The 21,632-nt window shown below is 34.6% G+C and overlaps 1 protein-coding gene across 1 annotated transcript in view; it reads right to left on the bottom strand.

Annotated features, from left to right (window-relative positions):
- Nucleotides 1-207: 207 nt before the first annotated feature.
- The window catches only part of STAM (signal transducing adaptor molecule), a 33,078-nt gene continuing 11,653 nt past the window's right edge, over nt 208-21,632 (bottom strand). Inside the window, exons 3-14 of the mRNA XM_071428895.1 lie at nt 15,987-16,062; nt 15,801-15,896; nt 15,127-15,273; nt 14,765-14,855; nt 13,567-13,759; nt 13,145-13,239; nt 11,854-11,942; nt 10,181-10,268; nt 7,609-7,663; nt 7,138-7,291; nt 6,445-6,620; nt 208-5,306 (exon numbers count right to left, since the gene is read on the bottom strand). Coding sequence (XP_071284996.1) covers nt 5,057-5,306; nt 6,445-6,620; nt 7,138-7,291; nt 7,609-7,663; nt 10,181-10,268; nt 11,854-11,942; nt 13,145-13,239; nt 13,567-13,759; nt 14,765-14,855; nt 15,127-15,273; nt 15,801-15,896; nt 15,987-16,062 — 1,510 coding nt within the window. The 3' untranslated portion in view covers nt 208-5,056. The remainder of the gene's footprint in view (nt 5,307-6,444; nt 6,621-7,137; nt 7,292-7,608; nt 7,664-10,180; nt 10,269-11,853; nt 11,943-13,144; nt 13,240-13,566; nt 13,760-14,764; nt 14,856-15,126; nt 15,274-15,800; nt 15,897-15,986; nt 16,063-21,632) is intronic.

Consider the following 21,632-nt stretch of genomic DNA (forward strand, 5'->3'; position numbering starts at 1 on the left):
TAATTTATGTGTAAGCATCAAACAAAAACAAAAAGCCTACAAATCCTCCCCAACCAGAACAAAGAGCCCACCTCCACCCCATCTGAAACCAGAAAATGTAAGTACTTTTAACAGACCTTGCTTATTGTATCTCTAAGTCTTTCCAGCAAAAGAAGTTCTTTTCAGAATATTCTTCTATAAAATTTATAAATTGACTTTGCAACATAATGAACTAAATACTCCAACTTTAATATTTTGCATTCATACCAAAAACAATTAACAGTTTTTACAAATAGTGTTATTTACTAAAACAATTCTTGTACAACAGTGCAGTATATCTAAATATATACATATGCCAACATCAAAGGGAGCATCAAAACAAACAAAGCCAAACAAAAATGCACTTTGCTACTGTGTACACTTTATTAAAACCAAAGCAGACTGCAGCAGGTTTTTATTTTTCATGACATAGACAAAAAATATTTGGATTCCAGAAGAACATGCAGGATAGAACAAAAACTGCTACCACCTTTTTGCCAAGGAAGCAGCATGAAAAGGTAATTTTAGATCTGCAATTTACATAGTAGCAAATGGAATGTTTTTAAACACAACCATCCTAATTTAAGAAACAAGGTTTTTTCAAAAATGTACGTAGTGTTTTTACATACTGAAGCAAAAGTTCAAATGTCAAGGCTTTCTCCATGTTTTCCTATGGTGTTGGACAGTGTATGTATGAAGGTCAATATTCTTCACTGCAGCTGAAAATGAGAAAGGAGTAGCTGTAGTGTGGAGTTGATCAGCTTTACTAAGGTTGAATAACAAAGTAAAAAATGATTCTGCCTGCTGTTGGCAATGAAGGTTTTTGTAACTTTTATTCCACCTTTATCTTTAAAAATAACTCTTGCAGTTCTTAACTGGAAAAATTATGCTTCCTTGCTCTTCAAAACAGATACATACCTGTTCTCCAAAGGAAGGTGCAGTTGTGTAATTCAAAGTGCCAGTGTAGCTGCTCTAACTAGAGATGCCTTTTTCATTCTGTGAACCCCAGCAGAGAAGGAATAAGATAAGACCTTTGTATATAAAGACTGCACGGATATCTTTGAAATATGAGTGAAAAATAAATTGATATTAGAGAAATTACTAAAAAAATTGGAGAATGAGGTATTAAGCAGTTCTCCAGTGTAAATCTGATGCTCCTGCCATCTAGAGGAAATCAGAGAACTACAGTAGCAGCCTAGAGTCGATCAGCAAAATATGTATATGGTATTAAAAGCAAATCCATCTCTGTTACATCTAACCATTTGCAATCTGGCAGAATTTTCTGAAACTCAAATTTATTTAGTTCTCCCTGCCTCAAAATTCATGAACAGTATTTTGACATAAATACTGTGGCATGAGGGCAGTATGCTGCTCCACACCTGTTGAAACATGCAAGAATTCTTACATCTTGCTCCTTTTTACTGCTATGTGCTTTGGCCAATGACATTACAGACACATCTACACAGCACCAGTTACTAAACAGAGTTGGGCAAATATATTGTGACTGTTCCTGCACACTCTGGAACACACTGCCATGATGTCAATACAGAAAATTTTAACATAGTACCCCAGTATTTTTCTTGGGAGGTTTTACAGTAAATCTTATACCTTTGTCATGCCCACATAAATTGAGATGATACACATGGCTAGAAAAACTTTGCTCATAAAAGTGAAATGCACAGAAGGCACTTTCCAGAGTTTGCTCCAATTCCTGCCAACCAAGACACTGAAATGCCCCTTCTGAAGTTAATTAGTATTTTTGTATTCCTTAAAGAAAGGGTTAAGTAAAAAAGGGTTATACAAACTATCTGGAAGACATTTTAGCCTCAAACTGACAATTTACATTTAAAGAAACAAGACATTCAAAAATCAGGTCTTCTCTTGGAACATGAATAACATTTCCAATGATTCCTTACTTTCAAACAGTTTACATTCTGACACTTTATTTAATTGCTAAAAAGCTTTTCCACACAGTAGCTGTACGTGTGCTTTCCCCTGCTCACTAACATTTCAGTGTTCAACACCATAATAAGGTAGAACATAAGTGAACTTGGTCAAAACAATGCAGGAACAAGGAATCTGACAATAAATCATGGCAGAGAAGCAACAGCAATGGCATCTCCAGGTTCATGATAACAAACCAGCAGAGAGGAGGTGAACTGAAGTATCATTTCTAAGCTGTAAGAGAGAATATTAGAGGATGACTGCAGAATTCATACAGTGACAGCATCTAGCAAAGTAGAAGGCATCACTTCAGAGTATCAAGCATACAGGGCACAACCAAGCAGAAAGACATTTTCTGATTAAAAAAATCAACATGAAGTAATACAGCTCCAAATTCAATTTAATCCAAAAATTGCACGTGAAATGGAAAATGTACATTGCAACAGAAACACTAAGACTCAGAACCTAAAATTCTAGTGACCTACTCCACCAGTTATAGACAATGAACTCTGATTCAAAGTCAACTAAAATTCCCAGCCTGCTACAGGAGATACCTTAGAGCAGTGACTTTAATAAAAGAGGAAAATAGAAAATGTCTATCTTTTTTTCACAACTTTCATTATATTGAATTTAAAGGGGCACTGAATTTTAGCAAGTGGGTTTTTTTGTCATTATGAACATGAAAGGTGATTTTAATTTTCATAAAAATGGATGAATGACCAAAATAAGAAGAGAGAGCAGAAAAACTGTGATGCACATAAGGGTTCAGTGTTCAAATGAGAAACCAGGATCCAGCATTTCTGTAAATCAAGGAAAAACTTCAAAAGTTTTAAAAACAAAATGTTTTTTTTCTGGGTCATTTCTGTATGGAAGTTCCACATACCCTTATTAGGGAACATGTGACACAACATATGAAAACCTAAGAATACAATTGTTAATATCAAAAAGACTATCTTGATGCTTCAAGCTTCTTCTTGAATTAGGGACTAAGAACAATGGAATAAAAATTATTTTCACTTTTGTGTATAAATTATACATTTCTATACATTGACTATCTGATTTTAGAATAAGATACCTAATGCACACAGAGAACACTATCTAAATTATACTACAAGTTCTTTCTAAAAACATCACTTCTTCGATCCATAAAAAGTCATCCATGACACAGTATGTCAGATTATTATTTTTTTCTTTAGTATTTCCTTTCAAATTTCACAGCCTTTTGTGATGACACCAAGCATTGAAATAATTAATGACAGTTTGCAAGGATGCTTAAAAATTTTAGAGAAAACAAATATGTGAAAACCCTAGCATTAGATCAAGCAGCTGGCTAGGACATCCACAATGGGAAAAGATCAACCATGGGCACGTTTTGTAAGCACCCCAGTCAGAAGTTATGGAAAGCAGTCATCTTAAAGTATTTGGCAAAACACTGATGTCAATTAAAATAGTGAAACAAAGGAATGTTAGGTAACTGTGAACAGATGCAGGAGTACATGGCATAACAGAGCTCATTTTATAGTATAATGTACAATTGCAACATTTAATTCCAGAAGCATCACAGTAAAATATAGTACACATAACAAACAACTTCTGACATACACACAGGACTAAAACCAGATCTGATGTTGAAGCCACCCAGTATTGCTCTAGAGTAAAGTAGAGCTGCTGGAAAAGATGAAACCAGGATGCATTACAAGATGGAATACAAACACAAATTAACAACAGTCTTTGTACAAGAAACTCTGCTCAAGCACACCTGAAATGCTGCCTTCCATTACCACATTTCTTTTGCAGCATCTCATCCACAGAAAGAAAATACCATGATTTACAAAGCCATGTGGCTAAGTTACTGAGGAACATAAGGGTTTAAAACAGGCTAATGCATGTTGCTGCAGAAGAGAATTTAAAGTAACCTAAAAGTGGATTTAGATGAGATGCCTCATGAACTATTCAAATTATAGAAGGGCTAATAAACTCAAATGGTACAACTGGAAATTGAAACAGACATTTAAGGCAGAAGTGTTTGTGTTAGAACAGTAAACAGAACAAATTGTTAAGCAAGGCCACAAGAGATATAATGAAGCCCTGAAGGTTTGTTCAGCAAAGTGATTTACATGTCCACAATTCTCCATGTTCTAATTAAGAAGACTTGAATAAAATAGTGTAATTCATGCTGTGTGTTCCAGTTTAAAACTCCATTGTTTCTCTTTCAAATCAATTCCTCTGTCTTTCTTTGGTGTAATCTCTACCAACACACATAGAATACAGTTGTGGTTCTCATTTTAAAAAACAACTTGGAAAAATAAATTACATGCTTCTCATGATAAAATGCTGTTCTGTTTCATGGTCCCATTACATGTTTAGCAGCCTCTGAATAGTAGTTTTAAGTTAGTAATTATGTCCAAAGCAGAATCATAATTTGCTTTTATCCCCCCAAATTATTTACTAGTTAACAAGTTTACTTTGGTAGATAAGCTATCTAATAGTCATGATACATTTGTGTTCAATTCAAGAAGTAGTGAAACTTAGATAAGTTTATCAATTCATATATAGACCTTAGCTTGTAATTGTAACCATGATATGCAGAATTACTGTTTTTCCTGCACTGGAAAAAGACATTGCATCTGTCTTAAAACTAGACAAAACTATGAAATATGGTTGTCAGTTCATGATTAAAATAAAATAGTAAAGCAAATTATTTTTAAACATTGTGTTAAATATATTCACATGACCACCATAATTATACGAAATGGGCACTACTGCAATCACACACTATATGTACATAACATATATGCCACAACAGTTTGCCATGGTTGAGTTTTCACAAACTAGCCAATTTAACCATACATAAATAATCCTGTACCAATTTTAGGCATTTTAAAAGGAATTAAATTTCCTAAATATATCAGTTCTTCCGCAAAATTAAAAAAAAAATCCTAAAAAGTCAGTGCAAATTGAACTTGTTCACCAAGAGAGATTCTTATTAAGCTGAGGATAAACAAAGTTTAAGAGATTAAATGAAGGAACTCATAGAATCGCCAACCGCCTTTAGCAGAGGTTAAAGAAGATTAGGAATCACAAGTCCTGGATCCTATAGCAGAGCCTTCTGTGAGTAACTGTGCTGTGCTTGTTGAGGTGGTGGAGGCTGTGGTTGTTGTGGAGGTGCTTGCTGACTGCCTGCTGTCTGGGGCAGAGCTGTAGATGCTAAGTTATAGTTTGGCACCTGGGGCATATTAGTTCCAGCATTCTGATAAGCAGCAACATCAACAGTACCAGGTGGTGGACTATACACTGAAGGCTGGTTAGAGAAGGTACTTCCAGCAACAGAACCAACCATTGCACTGAAAAAAAAACCAAACAACAAAAATGAGAGAAAACATATTTAAAGTAGAATTAACAAACCATTTACCAACAGAACAGCAAAACTTTATTGCTTCTTCAGTTGTTCTATTTATACACACAAAAATTTTCTAACTCTGGACACACTGCATATTTTAAACTAGCCAATGAGTATTCCCATTAAAACTCAAACACACTCCTCAGATTTAAACATACAGTAGACACTCCCCATGGATTTAAAATTAGACCATGTATCTGTACTTCTGATTTATTTTAAGGTGCAATATGGAGTACCATCTATCTTCCAATCTATTCATGAAAAAAACCAAAACCCAACAAATTGTTTTAAATAGCAAAATAAGTCAGATGAATATGCAGAAATTCACTTTATCATTGTATGCTTTGATATCCCAAATAAGTACCTCTGGGGACAAAGACTAACAAATACTTTAATAACTCAGATGGATGTGTCTCCCAACTTTTTAGAATAAAATTACTCTCCATAGAGAGTAAACAAAACCAAAAAAACCCAAACAAACAAAAAGCAATTAACAAAAACCCACAAATCTTTCCACAATATAGGTAACTGAACCAAAACTTTGCATCTTTGGCCATCCAGCCAATGTAAAAAGCCTCTTTTAGCTTCCTTATTTGGGCAAGCTGTATAAGCTTTAGTCAGTATTCATTGCCCATTCACTTCTTTCCCAAAATGAGCAGAATTCTCCCCATTCTTCTGTAGTAAGATATTTGACAAATGAGCAGTAGAATTTACACTCAGAAATTATGCAGAGCCAGCCAGAGCAGCATATAATCTTCACCATTAAAACTATATTAAAAGTTACTACTAATTCTACTAAATAATGTCTGTATAATTTTCTCTGGTTTATATTAAAAAGCATAGAGCTACATAAATTACATATTTTGTATACAGAAAATTTAAAACTATATAAAATTAAAAAGAAACAATAAAAAACTCAAGTTTGTCAGGAATTTTTACCAAATACATGACACCAATAAAAAGCACTCTGGAAATGATTGCACTAAAGTATCATTCAGTTGTCTTTATTATACTCCTGTAATTTAAAAAAGAGTCTCTGTTTAAATTGATTTAAACTTGAATAGAAAAATATTTAAAATTACTTTGTGTAAGACGTCTGTGCAGGCTGACCAGGAATTACTGAGCTGGCAGATGGAGTAACTGTGCCTTGGCTGAGAGAAGGGAGCTGTTCTGGAGGAAGATTGTAACCTTGAATGGGGCCCATCTGTGCACTCCCTGCCACCAAATATGCATTACCTTGAGTTTGCCCTGGATAAACCTAGGAAGTTAAATAAAGCAGTGTTAGAAATAAAATACAAAAAAATTTGCTATTTAATATCTGACTTTAGAACTTAAAGTCTTCTCAAATCTTTTCGTTTCCTTTTTTTTTAAAGATCACTGAAGAGCACTTAGCATTTAAATTACTGAAGTTAAAAATGGTAATTCTTTCAAAGCATCATTTTCATATTGAATTATCTATGAGTAGATAGGGAGAAATTGTATTCCTTTTGTTGCTTATTTTCTTTGACCCACTATGCAAAGTCCTAGCAGTTTTAGTTTTTAATTTTATGCAACTTAAAGCCCAGGATGGGCTTTTTCCTTGATCAGAAGGAACTGAGCAGAAAAACACCAAATGCATTAGAACCCACAAAAGAAGAGCATCCAAAGCTTGTAGCTGAAAACAAACACTTTCATTTTTATTTTTTTTACATATTGTGCAAAAAAACTAAGAGAAAACACTGCTCAGTCAGTGTGAACTTGATAAGGTCAATGGCTATTAAAGGCTACATCCATACCTGAGAGCCAGAAACACCAGATGACTGCATGTAATACTGCTGGTTTTGTAGTTTTGCATACATGGAATACATTGGGTCCTCATTCATCAATTTGTTATACAAAGAAAGAGCTTCCATTGCTTTCACATTGAGCTCTGACAGTTCTGAATGTTTCCTAGAAAATATATATTACAGTTATAATACATTCATTTTACAATTTAGATAACTTTATTATAGGACAGACAACATAGAGTAATTTCATTAAGTGTGTTAAGCAACTTTTTTTTATTGTGAACTGATGCTTGACAAGTGACAGAAAGTCAAATGGTATAACACTATAAATTGTTATGTGACTATGGGAAAAAAATCTTCAGACCTCTTCACATATTTTCTTTGCCAGTATTCATAGAAATTACAATATTATCAAGTAATAACTCTGGTTTCTAAGAATGAATTTTAATTTCGGTCAAAGCACATGACTTTTCTTTTTACCTGTCTATATCCTCCAATTTTTCATCTATGAGAGGTCCCATCTGGTGGCACATTGCTAGAATAGAAACACATTAAAATATATCAGAGTAATAAACGTTTCCATACTGCAAAGTCAGAAAGCAGTAAAAAAATTAGATAGAAATAGATGCTCATCCAATTTTGTTTTAGTTCATTACTATAAGCTGTATGTAAAAAAATTTTAATAACAGAGGTAGCATCATGAACAATTCAAGAATGAGACCCAGCTAAAGTTTTCAGTACTGGTACAATTTTAAAAATATATTTAAAAATAAAAATAAAATGAAACAAAGCACATTTAACATCCAGGAAGTATGAAACTGAAACTATTTTGCATTAAAGGTCCACATGAATTGAAATCTCTTCTTAAAGGAAGAAGATTTGGCACTGCAACCTAGATCATGTGCTCATCCAATTTTGCTACAAGAAGACTATGAAAACAATGAAGGAGAAAACTGGTTGCAATGATTCAATCTGCACATCAAAGACACTAATTGAACATTAGTCTCACTAGAATTCTAACTGGGGGAAGGGGCTCTTTCAAACCAGTGACATGTGCAAAAAACAACACAGAATTTTTCAGAATCAGAATGAAAAAGCATTAAAATAAACAAAAATGCACACCCCTTGCCTCCTTTCAGCACAAGGACATGGAGCTCATCTACCTGCCAAGCAAACCATGGCTAATTAGCAGAAAGGCAGAGTTTGTCAAAATGTAAAATAAACAGACACAGAAGCTGAAAGGAAAATTTAGGATATTAGAAATGCAGAAGGTCCTGAAAACATCTGAGCCATGACAAGTGACAGGACATCATTACTGAGTTCCTTGAAGGCAACTCCAGGTGCAAGAGGAGTTGTATGAGAGGTACCCATCTGCTTCTTTGAACCTGGGATCAGAAATGCATTGGCAGAAATGTTGTACAAAGATGTAAAAGCTGTCAAAGTTCTGCCTGCTTTTATGTATAGCACAAAGTGTGACAAAAGGCATCACAAGGATTGCTTAGATGTCTGTTAACATGATGACTGCTCTGCTGCCAACTACAAACTCTCGGCTCCTGAACACATTAGGATGAGCTCTCCAGTTCAAAGACATTTGTGACTGGACATGTGGATGGCAGAAGAAAATAAAGTGATTTTTCTGTCAAATTTTTGCTATAGATATGTTTTGAGTACTTGGCTCCTACCAGTGGTGGCAGATGCTGATCAACATTTGATAGAAAACCACTTCATTTTCTTCTGCCATCCACATGTCAAGTCACAAATGTCTTTGATCAGCATCTGCCACCACTGGTAGGAACCAAGAACTCAAAACACATCTACAGTAAAATTTTCAGAACCTATGCCAAAACCAGTAGTTCACCAAAGCCTAATTAAGTGTATGGCAAGTAATCTCGAATTACCATTGTAGAACTATAGGTAGCCATAAGTTTGACGTGTGCTGTTGCAGGTAGCTGGGGAGTAATCACCTGACCACACTACTGCCTTCAGATTCCAGCAGCAGTCCCATGGTTCAATATAAAAATTCAGCATTGCTTTAATGATCTCACAATGTATTTTGAAGCAACTCCTAAGGTAAGCCATAGCTGTAGGCTGGTTGACAAGCATACCTTTAATTTCTCTGCCTCTGTCCTGGATCAGATACAGGCAATCTGCTTCTTAGACAACAGCCTCTATAGCTATGTTTGGGACTTGAGAGAATAAAACCAGTCATGTTTCTTTTTACCTCTCTTTAGTTTCAGTGGAACTAGAATATGTGTAGACATGTTGCTGATGTGAGTTTCTGAAACAGGATTCATTTACAGACATGATGAACCAGATGGGTGTGGAAAGATGGGAGATATCTAAAAGTTTACAAACCTAATTAATTATTAACTTCTAGATAGATGTAGAAACTGCCATTTTTGTAACAAAGTCTGGTGTCATCTGAATTGTCACTTTAAGCCTATGTTCTGTCTCGTAATTGGGAAGTTTCTTTTCTTCCTTATCCAAAATTTAAAAATTTTGGTGCATCTATCAGCCTAGGTAAAATGACCTATAATGTCTCTATGAAGAGGTAGTCTAAACAATGACTCAAAGAGTAGGATAATTTGTAGCACTCTATGAGTTATTTGTTAATATGCAACTCCTCCAGAAATACACATGCAAGTGAAAGGCATGTGGGACACCCACAGGTCTATTCTAAATCTCTCTAGTATTTCTGCTTCCTCTCATGGAATCTTCCTGACACTCCTTTTGCCACTCATGCTGTGCTACCCTGTGAAGGAAAAAAATTATGAATGAATATGACCAAGTATTTATGTGTCTTGAAAAGGGAAAATAATTTAGGAAACAGTAGAGAAAAGTAGATTTGTTTTAAGTTAATATTTTTGACTTTGGTCTCATGGATGTGGGAAACAAGAAGTGAGAAGATAATTATGGCTCAGGTACTTTTCTCAGGCATGCTTCTCGCATGCACACGAAACTGAAGTAGTTTCAGCTTAGTTTCAATCTGCATTGATACAGAAAATTACCACTGAGGAAAACAATAATGAAAAAATTCATTCTTTTTTGTTACCCTCAAGATGAAGCAGTTCTGGGAGATCTGGCTGGTCATCAGATGGATCAGCACTTTGTAACATCTGCAAGAGTTGGTCCATTTTATCCTGGAACACAAATTGTATTATTAGGGCAAATGTGGCAGCAAGGGAATTAGCACTTTCAGGATAGTTAATTAAAGCAGCTGTTCACAACAGCCATTTTGATCTCTTGGCACTTCAGAATCAACTAGACTAACTTTAAGAAATTGCAAATTATATATGCTACTTTACAGGAATGAAGATGCTTGAACAAAAAATGCTAAATGAGAAAAAATAGTTGTAACAAGTGGAATGTACACAATACTCCTTTATTCCTAGAAGTCCTTCTAAACATGTATTATTTTCTGAGCAGTTCCTATTTTTCCAGCCTAGATATTACATATGCAATACCACCACCTAGTGGGATTAGTGGAAATATTTTGACAGAAGACATTGAGAAAGTACTTCAAATTCACTGAAAAGAAATTTTAAGTGCATGAGGCCTATTCAGCATATGAGCCATGTCATTACCAATGTAATGAAGTGTTGTTTTAAGATGATGTTTGGAGGCATCTCAGGATTTAGTTCAGAATAAGTTAAGTAAGGAGTTTAAGTGCAACCCTTTTGTAATAAAAACATCAAAGGTTAGAAAACAAACAGGCATAAAGTCTTTGAAAAATATGTCTTGGACTGAACTATATTGGTAAAGTACCAAAAACATAATATGTAAATTTTCTTAATCATTTATTAGCTGAGTACTGTCAAATAAATAGCCCTTTTCACATTGAGTTACATAGGTTGTATAAAGGAAAACCATGCTTTGTCCTCCTTAAACCATGGAAAGTTTGGGAAAAGTCAAATTAACTACTTCCTTAAAAATTATACTGTGGCCAATTCAAAAACAAAAGAAGACACTAAAAATCAACAATGGACTCACAGAAAACAAAAGCTGGAAGGCTGAAAGCTCAAGGCAGGCCTCAGATAATCTATATCAGCAGGTTACAAACTAAGTATCTCCTGGGAAGAAGAGTTTTTGAGGTGGGATTTAAATAGGACTTCAGGAAGACAGTAACTGATTTCTCATTTCAAAAAAACAATGTCAGAACCCAGGTTGAGGTAAAAAAGAAAAAAAAAAAGGGGGGGGGGAAATTTCCTGGACTGAATGTTCCTGGAAACCTTACAGGATCACCATGGTGAGATTGTAAATATCTTACTAAATATTACTTACACAGAATTTTAGACTTTTCAGGAACAGAAAGAGATCTTTCAGTCTGAGGGTAGACAGTGATGATTACACTGGAAATAAATCTAAGTGAGCAGTCAAGATGAGTATCTCTATGGTATCCTGAAGTACTTTAAGCAAAATTTGAAAGTAGATGTACCACTCAGCACTATGATTCTAGCTTGGAGGTAAACAGATGTACAACCCTCAAGTAGGGCCCTAAATGCTAAATGGAATGCAGTTCCAAATTCAGTTTCAGAAATTCCTAAAAACTTCAAGACTCTTAAACAAAAGAGAATACTGAAGATTTTATTTATTACTTTAATGAAAACTCTCTTTCCATGCTCTTTTTATAATATTTTTGAAGTATGAGATGAAAGGGTTAAACATCACATATTTAAATGTCCCAGCAGTGCATTTTATACCAATCAGGATTTTTGCCATGCTTACTTCATCAATATAAACTGGTTCTGGCTCAGGTTCTATTGTCTCTACTTGAACTTCATCACTGAACTGCACTGTTTTCTTCTCAGCTTTCACTGTAAGATAAACAGCCAGATTTAATTTTACAAGAGAAAAAATAAACAATGACATAAATATGATACAACTAGTATAGGTTTTAAGTTCCTTGCATTTGAAATCTCTACTGTAAAAATTTTAAAAATTAGTATTTTATTGACATTTGAAAGCCACAGACCTAAATAATTTTCTTATCTGTAAATCACATTGTAAAAAAATAGATCAGTTCAGACAAGCTCAGCAGAAATATGTTTTAGCAAGTAAATGGCTTTATCATAGTCTCCCTATACATAACATATATTAAAAGGTTATCAGGATAAAAGACTCAGAAAGATTGACTGGAAAAAATAGGGCTACCAAGTCAAGTTTAAGATTAAACTGATAAAATCATCTATGACAAACTGAGCCTTCTTTTCTCCAAAGCAAAGTCCACAATTGAAAAGGTGTCAAGATTCTCTATTCTTTCTTCACCAAATCCTATATGCAAAGCATATCATTCCTCTGTAGTGGAGACTAGCACAAAAAAGCTCTATATTTAGCAAAAAAGCCAAATATGACTCTTATTAGATAGTCTTAGCATAGCACAAATGACTGGTACAGCATATAATTCTGCTGACCTGCTCATACTTCTAGCACCCTCAAATTGAGAGCACAGAAGATTAACCTTGCAAACCCAAGAGATTTACAGAAATATGAGATAAGACTTCAAGATTCAATATTTTTATTAAATATTTAAAGTAGATTGGATGGATATAAATAAGCTGCATGCAGAAAATCCCTCTGTCCACTATGCACAGGTACATACCTACAATAGGTAGGTTTCTTGAACTATTTGAACACTGGTAATCTGTCTCCAAGTCCTATCTGCCATGGGGCCTGCAGTTCCACCTCAATTAGATATGTACCATTGCAACTGGACAAAAAGGCCATTTGGAGAAAAAGCTGCTGTTGTCCATGTCTGTCTAGGTGTCAATGGAGTGATTTCATGAGTCTCAAAGAAGCTGCTGACAAAGGCAGCAGCAGACAGCAGCATTTTTCAGCAGAAGACAGTTTGGGCAACCTTGGTCTGACTGTTGTTTGTGATAGCATAGCAAGGGCTCCTCACTTTTACTTCAATGATCACATTCACTTGCAACTGAACCCTATCATAAGGGGAAGGAAATCACCCATGAGCCATGGCAGAGTTAAACATATATATATATATAAATGTAATGTTACTTACTCATTTCAGGCTCAGCAGAAAGATCAGCTGTTACAAAATTAGATGGAAACAATCCTATACCCTGATGAGTTTCACCTTTCCACCAATTTGGATCACTAAAGATTAAAAAAAAAATAAGTAAAGACCCCATACATCAGAAATCCCATACTCACATGGAACTTTCCTAGGAATTGCACAGTAAAGGCTTTTATATTACTAGCACATGAATATAACTTGCATATATGCAGAAATCTTTACACAGGAAATTTTATGCAAATACATTTATTTGTAAAAAATTGAGAAGATAACAAAATAAAGTATTAATACAAAAATACATTTCCATTCATTGCATTTCAAGGTATGCTTCTACATAGAAGATATAATTTTTTCTAATTAATTTTTACAGTTTAACATAATTCTAGTAGGCTTTCTATATAACTTACCTGTCATCAAGTATAGTTATAAGTTCTCCAGCTTTAAAAGTTAGTTCATTATCTTCAGCAGCCTCAAAATCGTAGATTGCACGAACCTTTCGGCCCTCATGTTTGTGGTTTGTTAAAAGGCTTGAGGTGCTTGGATACAAACTGGAAAGTGCTGTCTGCTGTTGCCTTTGTTCTTTTAGTGACAGCTCAATAGCTACAAAAGAAGAGTTACTCAGATGAAAATTCCCTATAAAAATGGGCTGATGGATATGAAAATTTAATTCTGTGAAAACTTTTAGTATAATTCTATTCCTGTTGCATTTTAATGACTTTGTGTCTTTCTCTTAGAATTAATGGTAAATAACAAAGAGAGCAGAATTCTGCCTGTGGATTTACTGAGGCTTCCAACATGGACAGGATGATTAAATAGCATTTAAGAACAAATATAATAACTCCACAAAGTATATTATTGTTACAACCTTGAACCGATGTAAAATATTTACATTCTTATTTTACATCTTACACCATGTTGAACTTTTCCAGATTGCTTGCAACATTAAAAAGATACATCTGTTCCAGTGCACACTGGTTCTCTGTTAGACAGAAGCCCTTAGCCTGGATTCACAGAATCAGATTTACAGAGATTGGCTGAGGTAGGAAGGTACCTATGGAAGTCATCTGGTCCAATCCCCTGCTCATGCAGGGTCACTACAGCTGACTGCCAACAACAACTTTTTAATATCTCCAAGAAAAAAAGACACCATGATATCCTTGGGAACCAGGTTATCATGGTTATCCCATGATAAGCTGTGCTAGGGCTTGGTCACCTTCACAGTAAAGTCCCTCCTTAATTCATAATTAACAAAATGATTTTTGCTTAAACAAGGAAAAATTTGCCCCTTCCTTTATTTCCCTCCCTATCATTCCTTGAATAATTTCATATTTCTGGGTCATTTTCAATTGAGCTTGACTGAGCAGAGAAGTTTCACTCATATTAAACTCAGCTCAAGTTTGCAGAAAAAAATGGATCAATTTAAGAAGGGGCAGTGTGGAGACAAATATTATGAAACTCATGCAGATATGTTTTGAGACACAGATCTCTTTAAATGTAGACTTTGGTGGGTTGACTATTGAAGAAACCATTAGTAACACATACAGACTGACTACTGTTCATTTAAATAAATCAATATGCATCATGTCAGCAAATAAATGCACTCACCTTTAGCTAAATCCTCCTCTTCCTTTTTGGTGGCTACTGTACCAGGATCTTTGGCAACTAGAGCTGGACTTGCTTTTGCCTGTTCAGCAGCCTAGCCAAAAGTAAAAGATGTAAAAATGAATCCAAGAAAAAACTGACAGTGCATTAAGTTCACCATTTTGCTTTGTATTCATCTGCTACATAAAAATCTAAAATAATTTAGACCATTTCACTCCTCAAAGAAAAGTTTTATTAAGACAAGGTAGCTTCCATTTTGTTTGCCAAACATTCTAGAATTCAAGACTACAAACTGTAAAATGCAGAGCTAAGGATAAAAAGAATTTGTGAAACACTTTGACAACAACCACAAAAATCTAATATACCTGTGAACCAATAGCTGGGAAAGTAACTCCTTGCTCCTTAAGATTTTTTATCATAGCAGATATTAAACTAAGCTGTGGGTCATTCTTGAATTCATCAGTCCATTCCACCATAAGGGCTTTCAGCTTTTCACAAACTTTTGGATGACCCTGCATGGACAGTAGAAACTAGTTAAATGATGTAAGAATCTGATCTTAATTTCAAGTAATTGCATGTTACTGTCAATATAAAACATAGATACCTTACTTTGTAGTCAAGTTTAGCACTCAGTCTTTATTAGACAGGGAGAATAATACATCGGCATTGTGTTTGTGCCAGTACAGTATGTGCTAGGCCCAAAATAAAGTAAAATAAGATTACATAGAACCCCCTGTTCTATCTCCATTTCATCATATTTGTATTTAATGTTTTACTGATGTTATTAAAAGTGAAAATATAGTAGCTTATTTATAAATTAACACGCCACACCTCCCCCAGACAGAATACCTATGTTAACTAGTATGAAGTGGCACTCAGGAAGTTCTGAGAGCCACAGTCTTTACAGTAATCTTCCCTCCTTCCCCTCCCCCCTCTTTCCAGTCCTCTAAAAGTAGATTCCATTCCACTTTCAGATTATCCCAATTCACTACCTAATTTCACTTACAAGTGAAACGTAAAAGTCAATGCAATACATTACCTTATTCAACACATTGCTTACTTCACTGGCAAAATCTCTTGAACAGACTTCTAAATGAAAGATTTTGCCACAGTTTGATACACATGCTCCTAGAAGCTAATGAAAGAAAGATTAAAAGAGATTAGAGATTTTTTTTTGCAATATAACATTTCAGGAAGAAAATGAACTACATGAAAAAGAACCTACTGTTAATGCTTGCATAGCGACGTGCGGATCTTTATGGTTCACTCTCTTCATAATAGAGCGGAGGCAGTCCTTAGGCCTGAAAAACACAGTCCAGCTTTAAAAATATGGAATGGAATGAACATTTCCTACTGCACACATGACAATGCTGGCAACATTAACAGACAGCAAGATCTCCTGAACAGCGTGAGTAAATTATTTAGTAGCTTATAATTTAAAACAAGAACATTTAAAAATAAATTAAACAGCATAAACAGTTGTAGCCATTTCTATCTGTAGGATTTGTATCTCTCTTAATTATCAAAACCTTTCAGTAATTTATATTACTTCTTGTACTTAGAGCAAATTACTGTAAATACTCCAGAAATGCATACAATCCCTTACAATTAGAGAACTGGAATTCTCTTTAGTCCATGCATCTACTCCTCTATATTTCACATATTTATGTAAGGACATTTCTTTACATACTGATTTATCAACACCCTTTTATTTTGAATTACCACCACATTCCTCAAAGTCTCTTTTAATCTACAGAATAACATTAATAAAGAAGACATGTAATGAACCAATAATTTCTAAAAAAACCTGTTAGACAATCTACATTAAAGTTACAAAACAATTAAATACAGAATTCAAGTCTTACCTATGTTGTGGTAGATAGAAATAACATGAAAAGCAACTTCAACAAAGAATTTGAAAAGGGACTTCAGAAAGTTTAGCATATTAAAATGTATGTGACTTTCTGCTTTCTGACACTTTGTTCCATCTATAAAGTAATGGAAAGCTGAGCCAAGCTGAAGTAGGAATTTTCAAGGGCATAAAATCATTATCTGTTGAACAGCCCTGGAAAGATAACCCTGGAAGAGGGTAAGTAAAGAAGGAGGAAAAGAGAAGGTAAATCTAAACTAAGAGATTTTACACACTTATGGAGTTTACACATTTATAGCATGGCTGTCTTTGGAAGCAAAAGTATTTTTCTGTTGAACTGATATCCAAAAACTAACATGAAACTCAGGTATTAGTTACATCACTGCTTGGCTATAATATATTTGGCAGTGTCTACATTTTACAGAAATGTCCACCTCATATTTAGTGCCACTAATTATAGAAAGTGCTGTCACACAGCACAAGTACATATCATTCAGTGTATACCTTCACATACCAATTACTACAGATGAAGGCTTTAAGGCAAGTGCTACCTTTTATCCGTTAATTATCCAAGACTTCTCATATGTTCACTTTAGTTGAGAAAGAATACAAGCTAAAATTGTTAGAAATAACTGCTTTCTTTAACCATTAGTTTATGAGTAGGATTAACAATGTGATATGATTGCAAGCTCAAAAAAGTTCTTGCCCATTGTGAAGCCAGTATTTATAAAGGCAGGGTGAAGGATCAAGAACTTAGCAGTTCAGGAACAGGATCATTAGCCTATGATGTTTTTTACAAAGGAATCCAAAGTCATATTAAAAGTAATAAGAAAGCCTCAAAGCCAAATGATCATCCACTTGTCTCAAGTACAGTCTACTTGTTTATATATTTAAAAGAAATGATCAATGCTTGAGTGTTAAATGTTTTTAAATACTCAAATGTTTAAAATAAGAAAAATTTTGATTACATGTAGATAGGAAAATAATCCAGGTGTACCAATCTTTAGTCACACAGAGTAAGAAGACCTATTCTAGACAGGCCTGTAATTCTTATTTTTACTTCTAATTAATTCATCATATAATTTAGTGCATAAATTATGAGAAGCACTATGCAGAAACCAGAGGAAAGCATGCACTCTATGAGTGTAGAATTCTGTCTACTTATTAGGCATCTCTCCAAATTGTACTATACAAATATTTGGCCACAGGTCCACTCCAATGATGATAATTTCAGAGGCACCACAATGAGTAGTTATAACAAATAAGTAGGGTGAAAATATGGCAAGATATAATAGAAGCTATGTATCATATGTGGCATCATATAGTATCATAAACCAATTCATATAGAAAATACTCAATGAATTTCAGGTTTAGTTTTAGAAAGCAGAAAAAAAATCTGATTATATTTTATTTAATAAGGACACAATTAGCAGTATTTGCAATATAAAATACTACTCTGCACAAAACATTTCAGATATGTTCAGGAATTTATTGTTCATTTACAGTCTAAGGTAACTCTGTGGGACTCAGTTTTCCTCCTTGCAGCTTCAGAAACAGGCTGGTCATTAAGTTTCCTGGTCAGCCTAAGAGACATACACTGCAATTACAATATAAAATTGAGATTGTGTAATGTGAGGGGGAAAAATGGAAGACACAATGGAAAACTATCAAGTAAGCAAGTTTGCTGCTTCTCTTGCATGAACAAGCACAAAAACAACCAAAGGAGAAACAGCTAACCAGAACACTGACTTGCTGAGGCAGTGATTAATTCCTAAGGAATCAAGACAAAGTTAGGCAAGCAGCAATATGGACAAACCATTTCTCAAAGACAATTTGCCAATACCCACCCCCAACAGAGAGCACTGCAATGAACATTTGTATTTTCTCAACACTTGGTGCAGCCTCTGAGCCACTGACTCCATTTTTTTCAGACAACTTTTTTTTTTTAAGTAACTTTTCTTGAAAAAACCTGAAGTTGTGAAAGTTTCAATGTAGACTGGTATGTCTCATGAAATAAACAGTACAAGTGTCTCAAAGCCAGATGCAAACCCGATTGGCTAGCATTGAAATTACTGAAGAAGGGGGGCATCTTTGCTAAAATATACCATACCTGTCCATTAATTTTTCCTTTTATTCTGTTTAATGAACCATCCAAATTTCATATTGTTATTTTATTCTGAGATGATAAACTATAGCTTCAGTTTTGTAAGCATTTTCATTGTAGAAAAGTAACACTATGCAAAAATCGATACCATTCCTGTAGTCAGATTTAAAATGCCAGTCAAATATACAATCATAGAACATCCTGAATTGGAAGGGACCCTCAAAGATCATTGAAGTCCAACTCCTGGCCCTGCAAAGGACGGCCTCAAGAATCACTTCATGTGATTAAAATTTTAAAAAATTTTAAAATAAATGAGTTTTAAAGAATGCTGTACAAAACTAGGAAGCAGAAAGGATTGCCTCTAACAGTAAAACCTTTGTTTTAATCATGTTTCTATGCTGAAAAGGCAACTTGCTCATTGAGCTAATATTGGCAAAAAACAGGAAGCAAACAATGTGATGTGCAACTGCTGAGCTGTATGAGCTCCTAATGGAAATTCAGAGATTAAAAAAAGTGTTGTCTCATCATTAGACAAATTTTAGATAATCTAGAGAACCTGATATGTGAAGCATGCAGCAAATGTTAATTCTGTACTACATAGAGTAGTATTTCATATAGGCTATTGTAAACAAGTCATACTGTTTAAAATATGACATTTTCTGTCTTTCCTGTGTTTTCTATAAAAATTCTAATAGCAACTCTGATTTTGAAATTCACAAAAAACCAAGAAAGTAGTCAAAGAGAGGGATTCAATGGAATTCTAACCTGCTAAAAATCTATTTTAGTTGTTTGGATCAAAGTAAGCAAGATAACATTTTCAGCAATTTGTAATTCTCGGTATGGAGAGAATTACAACATAAAAAATAACAGTAGCAATTATGTTATGGAACTGGAACTAATTTATCTTATGAGAAAATGCAACACCTTTGTAGCATAACAGGTTTCCAACAATTAATTTGGATGCCAACAAGTTTGCAGACAATGTGCTATACCAGAAGTGCTACTTAATGAATAAGTGTTTTTCTAGGCTGCTGTGGCTTCAGGTGTAAGGCAATCCACATCTAGAATGCTCCAGGATGCAATGGAGCTTGTAGACTACTACAAAGAAAATCCACAAAAGAGAGATTTTTGTAATCTAAACTTCTGCCAAGAACAGTAACAAACAGCTTGTGCTAGAGCAGAATTGGTTAAAAAATTAAAGCCAATCCCAGTTAAGAAGACTTGCATCCTTGTAAGAGGAACTTAAACTGCAGGAGAATTTCAAACAGCTAAGCATATCTCATTTAAACTTCTTCATGGGAAACATTGTATTGCTTTACCTTACTACTGCATTACATAATCCATTAAAAACAAAGAAAACCCACTCTCAGCAAGTTTTAAAAGAATCTGAATTTAAGCAACAAGTCAGCTGGCAGCCTGTTACAAGCAGGATAAATACTACAAAGGTTAAAGTCCCACTTCTCTTTTATAAAACAATTTTATTAAGAAAAAGATTAAACTACAAATACACAAAAGAAAAAGACCAAAACACAAACAAACCTCAGAAATCCTAAGAATTTATCTCCATATTACCAGATCTCTAGCTTTATCTGTACTGCTGTCTCTTGCAGCTACACACATTCGAGCACTGTTCAGGCTATGTTGCTGTTCTAAATTTCATCTGTGGAAAGGCTTTCAGTGATTAAATAGAATACTGAAACATTCAATAATATAGTTACTGTTACAAGCTTGGCATCAGCGTGCTCAAGGAATAGAAATGCAATTTTACATATAAAGACTAATATGAAACATTATTAACAACTTGCCAGCTGTTATCTTAACTACAGTTATACTCAACAGCAGAGAAGTCTCAATATGCTGTGCTATTTTTATGCACTCCTCCAGAGACCATTTCTAATCCCAAGGAATAAGATTATTTGCAAACCTGTCCTTAGGAACAAAAGGTGGGACTGTGTTGTCTGGCATCTCATACTGCTTCTAGCAGTTCTAACAAGGCAATCCAAGTCACTCTCAGAGAAGCCTTCCACTGCATCAGTAGCAAAACTTTCTTCTTGAGTTTGTTCCATTCCTAAATTTTTTACAAGAAATGCTTCAAAAAGGTGTATTTTAAACATTTCCAAGTCCTAATACTACACTGACTGAAAGCACTATAAATACTCTGAAATTGTCTTTAAACTGTAATTTTTAGTTGCTAGTTCAAATTATACTTTATCTTTTCTTGTCCAAAAAGTAATTTCAGGCATAAATTCTATGAAAGAGTTCAGTAAATAATCAAACATGAAACATTAGCAGCCCATATTAAGATGTGTTTAATTTAGTATCACATCTCCAAAATGTACATTTTCCAAAGCCCTGCTGGCAGAGAAGAGCTTCTGAAAACAAGGAGAAGAAACACAAAGCCTTGTTGTTTTCTGTGACAAAGACACTGGTGGTCTGATGGTGAGAACAATGGAGGGCAGCAGATGCTTTATACCCTGGTTTTAGCAAATATTTGACATACAGCTGATGCCTTTGTTGTGTCCTTATCACATAGCCAGTGAAATATGGGCTGGATAAAAGTGGGTGGAAAACTGGTCTCCTAGGCTCAAAGAGTTGTCACCTGTAGTGCAGATTCCAGCTAGCAGGCTGGAATCCTTCAGGGATTTCTGCTGCGAACAACAGTACTCTCAGTAACTTACTGACCAGAGCAAGTTGAAGGGGAACATATCAGTACACTAGAGGCCATGGATAATGTTCAGAGGGACCTGGACAGGCTGGAGAAATGGGCACACTGGAAGTTCAATAAGAACAAGGATATGGTACTGCATTTTCAATGAAGCCAGGAGCTGACCACATGAAAAGTAGGAAATTATCTGCAGGTTCTATTGGGTGAGAAGTGTCAGCAGCACAGCCTGGCA

The sequence above is a fragment of the Agelaius tricolor genome, unplaced genomic scaffold (assembly GCF_023055355.1).
Source record: "Agelaius tricolor isolate 1412-34295 unplaced genomic scaffold, bAgeTri1.0.p SCAF_6, whole genome shotgun sequence".
Taxonomy (NCBI): Eukaryota; Metazoa; Chordata; class Aves; order Passeriformes; family Icteridae; genus Agelaius; species Agelaius tricolor.